The sequence below is a fragment of the Glycine max genome, chromosome 12 (genome assembly GCF_000004515.6).
Source record: "Glycine max cultivar Williams 82 chromosome 12, Glycine_max_v4.0, whole genome shotgun sequence".
Classification (NCBI taxonomy): Eukaryota; Viridiplantae; Streptophyta; class Magnoliopsida; order Fabales; family Fabaceae; genus Glycine; species Glycine max.
Window position 1 is genome coordinate 6,661,715 of NC_038248.2, and position 6,154 is coordinate 6,667,868.

The following is a 6,154-nucleotide window of genomic DNA, read 5'->3' on the forward strand; positions in this document are numbered from 1 at the left end:
TAAAAAAAACTCGAAGTAATTGAAGACAGGATTATATCAGTTTGTCTTAGAAAATTGGTTGCATGGTTAATTTTTTATTTTTTATTTACAAATCTGCTGGACTAATCAATAGTATATATAAATCCGTCCAGCCACCAAGCAAATTCCACATGTCAACAACTACACTCTCACTTTTTACTTTTTACATTTTAAAAAGCAATTCCTGTTTGCTTTTCCGGTCCGTGAATAGCACGGGTACAGAATTCTAGTTTTCCTAATAGAGGTGAGATATGCTACATATTTGTTGACTCATTTTCTTAATTACATATATGTATGTATTAACTGACACAAATTAATCCTCTCGTTTTTATTCCATAATTTTCTTATTATCCCCTTAAGTTGATATATAAATGCTAGAACTCCACTTGATGAGCTAGGACAGAATTTAATGTCCATAAGTTAATGTGGTAAAATTAATTTTCATTTTTTAATAGTAATTCGTATACGAGTACCTATCTCGGGTAAAATAATATACATTCAATTCTTGATAATAAAATCTCAGAGTGAAGTAAAGAGACTCTTTGAACTTACTAATACTTTCCTTTTTATTGTTTTTATGCAGAAATGAAGAAATATAATAATTTTTTTAATTCTAATAAAATAGATATAGAATCATTTATTTTATTCATTTTCATTTCCACTCTACAATAAAAAATATATATGAAAATTAATTAAAAATTAAATAAAAAGTAAAAACATGATTATAAAAGAATAACTAATATAAATTTAAACTTTACAAACAAAAATAAATATTTTTTTAAATCTAAAAATTAAAAATGAACCGAAGCATAATTTATAACTATATATATTGAGAATAAAATATTTTACTGTACATTTTTTATATTTATTTTATTCTTATAAATATATGTAAGTTATTATTTTATCTTAATAATTATCTTTACAAATCACCCTACCCAGTCATTTTTGTTATTTTATTTAATAAAAAACACATAAAAAGTCTGAGGCACGAAGTCCTTATTCTGTCTCACTAATCAATAATTATTAATAAAGATAATTATCTCATTTATTGTGTATTTTTTTCTTAATTATTCAACTACTTTTAAAAATCACTCTTAATTATAAATAGTTATTGTCTAATAGTTTTTAATATGATATTTTATTATCTATAATTATTAATAAATACAATTATCTCATTTGATGCACAAATTTATTATTTAAAATTTATCCTTCTACTACTTTCTACTACTTAAAAAAATTACTCAGTAATTATTTTCTAATAACTTTTCAACGTGACAGTTATTACCATTATATTCAACTAAAAAAAACAGTTAAGGCACGGATTACCTATTTTTCAACTAGTTAATAATAAAACCTTTTTTTTTTAATTCTTAATTAATCCGTTAATAGATATAATGCCCGTTTTAATAAGTGTCCGAGTCTCCCCCTCCCTCACAAATTCCGTTGATTTATTTTTCCCGGTAAAGTTCAAAAACCCTAACCCCGATTCACTCTCTCCGACTCTTACATTCGGATTCGTAACCGAAAATCGGATGGAGAGAAGTGTTGATTACAGTTCAGAGGAGGAATGCACGGAGGATTATCGGCGTGGAGGATACCACGCGGTTCGAGTCGGCGACGCTTTCAACAATGGCCGTTACATCGTGCAGTCCAAACTCGGTTGGGGCCATTTTTCCACCGTCTGGCTCGCTTGGGACACTCTCAATTCGGTGCCGCCATTTTTCAACACTTTTCTGTTTTGTCTTTTTTTATCGACAAATGTTATTTTGTTAGTTTTGTTAGAATTGTCCGTTGGAGTTGGTGGATTCGAACCCGTGACTTCTTTTCCTCCCTTCTCCTTTCACCCTTCCCCAACCACTGCGTTAACCTTATATTTCCTTTTTTTTTTCTTCGTCTTTTCGCTCTATAATTGCCTACATTATTATGCATTGTTAATGATTTTTTTTCGGTCCCTCACCGTATTAAATTGTTAATTCCTTGAGAACTCCGTTGAGTTTAGTTGGTTCCCTGTTTTCATTTTCAGGTTACATTTTTCAAGTAATAGTTACGAAAATGTTCCATTGTTTATGTTCCGTCCGGTGTTTTAGTTGCGGAGGAAGGGTGAGAACTGATAACAGACTTTGCAAAACCTTCGACATAGGAAACAAGATGAAAATTGTGGGACGCTTTTGTTTTTAGAGTTTAATTTCTATGCAGTGTTGATGTAAAAAGTTTTGCATAGGTACAGCATTTTAGGTTGTTCGTTCTAAAACTCAACACTCTTACTGTATTTGACTAGTTGTGATTGGATGCTTTTACACTGTCAATGCATGGACTAATTACTCTTGTTTTTTATCAGTAAAAACACGTCAACTGAAAATGAAAATGTGACACAAATTAACAAACCAAACATCCACCATGTTTCACTTGTTACTGTTTTTAGATTTTAAACTTTGAAGTTTGTACACACTTAATAAAGGGAAAACTTTTTCTTGTTTGCAGCATTATGTAGCCCTTAAAATTCAGAAGAGTGCACAGCACTATACTGAAGCCGCGATGGATGAAATAAAGATTCTCAAACAAATAGCTGAGGGGGACCCGGATGATAAGAAATGTGTTGTGAAGCTTTTGGATCATTTTAAGCATTCGGGGCCTAATGGCCAGCATGTGTGTATGGTTTTTGAATTCCTGGGTGATAATCTTCTCACCCTTATCAAATATAGTGGCTATCGTGGGCTTCCTCTCCCCATGGTTAAAGAAATCTGTTTTCATATTTTGGTGGGCTTGGATTACTTGCATCGCGAGCTTTCTGTCATTCACACTGATTTGAAGCCAGAGAATGTGTTGCTTCTGTCACTGATAAATCCATCTAAAGATCCTAGGAAATCAGGTGCTCCACTCATCCTTCCTAACACCAAGGATAAGGCTGTGTCCAATAATGGGACTAACCAAGACAATAAAATTTTGAATGGAGATCCGATGAAGAACCAGAAAAAGAAAATGCAGAGGAAGGCTAAGGTAGCTCAAGGCTGTGTTGAGAAGGAAACTTCAGAGGAAGCTGAGGATTATAAAGGACTCGAGCAAGAAGATAGTGGCAATGATGTGAAATTAAGTGTGGAATCAGTTGAAGATAAACATAATAGTTCTCTGAGTAAAGATGAATCGAGTTCATCTAAGATTTTTGAGAAGGATGTTTCACAAGGAAGTCATGGTCACAGGAGAGGCAGCCGTTCCATGAGAAAGAAGTTGCTGGAAGCTGTTGATCTTAAGTGCAAGCTGGTTGATTTTGGTAGTGCTTGTTGGACTTACAAACAATTCACAAATGATATTCAGACAAGGCAATATAGGTGTCCTGAGGTTCTTCTTGGATCCAAATATTCAACCCCTGCAGATTTATGGTCCTTTGCTTGCATTTGCTTCGAGCTTGCCACTGGTGATGTTCTTTTTGATCCTCACAGTGGTGACAACTATGATAGAGATGAGGTAACCATAACTGCACCTGTTTTGTACTAAAAAGAAGCTATTTGGCTTTATTTTGTGCTATTAAGTATCACCACCATGCTTACAACTATTATGAACTTGTTTTCTATCGAGTGTTTTCTAAACAGAGTAAAAGTTCTCTTGTTCTTAACTTTTTGGTTTGGTTGCTAATACAATTGAATATTGTACCTTTTCATGCCCTTATTACATGCTGGTGAATGCAGAACAACATATTTCTGCTGACTTTAAGTAAATATTTGTTTTTTGAAAAGGTAAAAGGCAAATGGGAAATATATTATGTGCCCTGGGGCTGGGAACAATAATACAAAGGACATGATAGTCGAATAGCATTTTCCCTCCTAAACGGGTTATTTTTCTTTTGCTGCATGGATCAATAATATTATTTTGCTTGTGTCTGATTCTTTTTCATTTATATCAGCATTCTTTGGAATTTGACTTGTATTTGAAAAATAAGAAAATGTTCATTGGGAACATTGCTAACTTTTGTAAGCAGAGTACTTTTAGTTAAGGAGTGATTTCTTTCCTACTAAGGATATTAGACTCTTTGTACTCATCTTTGCTTTCTGAAGGTTGAAAAATAGTCTTTAGCTTCCAGTCTGTAAAGTTATGCTACTGCCTACAGGATCATGACTTTTCTTCAAAGAAGTTGCCTGTGTCCATAGCATTTTGAAATCATCAATTGGCCGAAACATGACCTGATGTTCAAAGATGTCTCTATATTCTCAATGTTGAATAATTTGCTGTTACACTGCTGGTTAGAATTGAGGCTTCATCATTCATCTCTGTCTGGTGCTGCTAATCAAAGAAAAATTTGAACAAATAATGGAAAAAAATGATATATTGAAATCACTTGGGGTCTAGGCCACTGTTGTTCTGCATAAAAAATGTTGACAACTATTTCAGTGGAAAACCAAATATTTTTTACTCAACAAAATTTAGAGAGAGATAGATATATATTGAAGCTTCCTATTCTCTTGGAAACAAATGTTACAAAATTTGAAAATAAAACTGTCTACCTAAATTTGAACTTCAATCAATGGATTGTTTTGATGACCTTTAAATGTTTGTTTTACAGGATCATCTGGCATTGATGATGGAGCTTCTTGGGAAGATGCCTCCCAAGGTATGAATGTTATGTGGTCTGCAGGGAATTTTGAAGTTCGTTGGTATCGTCCATTTTGCATGTTTATATTCAAGAATCAACATTCAAATTTAAACTCCATTTCAGACTATTTTCCATATCCTCATGCAGTGTACTCAATTTTTCTTTCAATGAGGTTTTCTGCTTAAAAAAAACTGAATAGGGTAATTTGCTGTATTTCATTCTCTGAAAATTGGTTGATGTTGATATTTCATCCGTGTTCAACTGCAAAATTTGAATAAATATTTCATTCAGATTGCACTAGGTGGTCGCTATTCCCGAGAATTTCTCAATAGACATGGTGACTTGAGGCACATCAGCAATTTGCGATTTTGGCCAATGGATAAGGTGCTGATGGACAAGTATAATTTCAATGAGCAAGACACAAATGACTTGGTTGACTTCCTTGTTCCAATACTTGATTTTGTCCCGGAAAAGAGACCAACAGCTGCTCAGTGCCTTAGTCATCCATGGATGAGTGCAGGTCCTCGGACTCTTGAGTCCTCAATAACTACCGTGCAACCTGATGCCATCAACGAGGAATTGTCTAAAAGGAGGAAGAGGGAAACGGCTGAGAAGGAGGCAGTGGAAATTGGTTTGAGGAATATATCCATTAAAGAAACATCTGAGCCTCTCAAAGACTCCCAACCTCTAAAGTCATTCAAATAGATACAAATTGGCTTGTCTGGCGGTATATGCAACCTGTTTTGTTTTAATGGGTAAGTTTTGCTGGTCCTTGGAACTTGATATCTGTGGAAATGTTACATGGGACATTATATGCAATGCAGGTCAGACGACGAGCTTGTGACTTGGGAAAGCTCTTCCTGGGGCGAAGCGGCTGGATTTCTGTATTGTTGTAACCTAACTTATTTCACCTTTACTGGTATTACAGGGTTAGCTTCAAATTCAATTGATTAAGGGTGCTAAGTTTTAGAAACTAGATATTTTTTGGTGTTTGGAACTGCTCCCCAGATTAGAGTTTTGTCTTTCAGAAATACGACATTTGTTTTGGGGGGTTGTCCAATTGTACTTCAAATGAGTTAATCCTTGATTTGTCTAGCATCAGACTTTGTTGCATGTTGAGTTTATGGAACATATAACTTTGGTTACGGTCCATTGTATGTAAAGAGAGATCTTCAATATATATTTTAAATTTTGTTTTGAAAATAACCCAATCAATTTTAATTCAGGGTAACAAATTATCTATTTCAATATATATCAATATCTTTCCTCAATTTATATAAATATATATAATCTTTTTAACATTTAGATCTATTTTAGATTGGTTAGTTGATTTCAAATTTACTATCCTTATTCCACCTCTAAAATTGAATTTGATCGATATCAATCCCCCATAATAAAATTTAACTGTTGATATATTTTTTTAATATTGTTTCAATAAAATATTATATGAGAGTATTATAAGTCAATTGATTTTTAGCAATCAATATTGATAATTGATATAATTTATTTTGGTAATAAAAAAGTTTCATATTGCTTACGAGTAGATCACAT

General features: G+C 33.1%; 1 protein-coding gene across 4 annotated transcripts; it reads left to right on the forward strand.

Moving 5' to 3' along the window:
- Positions 1–1,424: 1,424 nt before the first annotated feature.
- Positions 1,425–5,806, forward strand: LOC100790060 (SRSF protein kinase 3). 4 transcript variants are annotated; one of them, XR_005887580.1, is made up of 6 exons: positions 1,425–1,727; positions 2,042–2,118; positions 2,500–3,480; positions 4,574–4,621; positions 4,895–5,358; positions 5,428–5,806. XR_005887580.1 is itself a non-coding variant. In XM_041007446.1 (4 exons), the coding sequence occupies exons 1-4, from the start codon at positions 1,551–1,553 to the stop codon at positions 5,306–5,308; spliced, it is 1,620 nt and encodes a 539-aa protein (XP_040863380.1). In that variant the 5' UTR covers positions 1,426–1,550; the 3' UTR covers positions 5,309–5,806. The 4 variants fall into 4 exon arrangements, 1 of the variants encoding a protein (XP_040863380.1); XR_005887579.1 differs by lacking the exon at positions 2,042–2,118 and having other exon boundaries at positions 1,426–1,727; XR_005887581.1 differs by lacking the exon at positions 1,425–1,727 and having other exon boundaries at positions 2,099–2,239.
- The last annotated feature ends 348 nt before the right edge of the window (positions 5,807–6,154 follow it).

Coding starts and splice junctions, on each gene's coding strand:
- LOC100790060 (XM_041007446.1), top strand. CDS start 1,551: ATGGAGAGAAGTGTTGATTACAGTTCAGAGGAGGAATGCACGGAGGAT. Junction 1,728..2,499: donor CTTGGGACACTCTCAATTCG/GTGCCGCCATTT, acceptor TCTTGTTTGCAG/CATTATGTAGCCCTTAAAAT. Junction 4,622..4,894: donor TTGGGAAGATGCCTCCCAAG/GTATGAATGTTA, acceptor TATTTCATTCAG/ATTGCACTAGGTGGTCGCTA.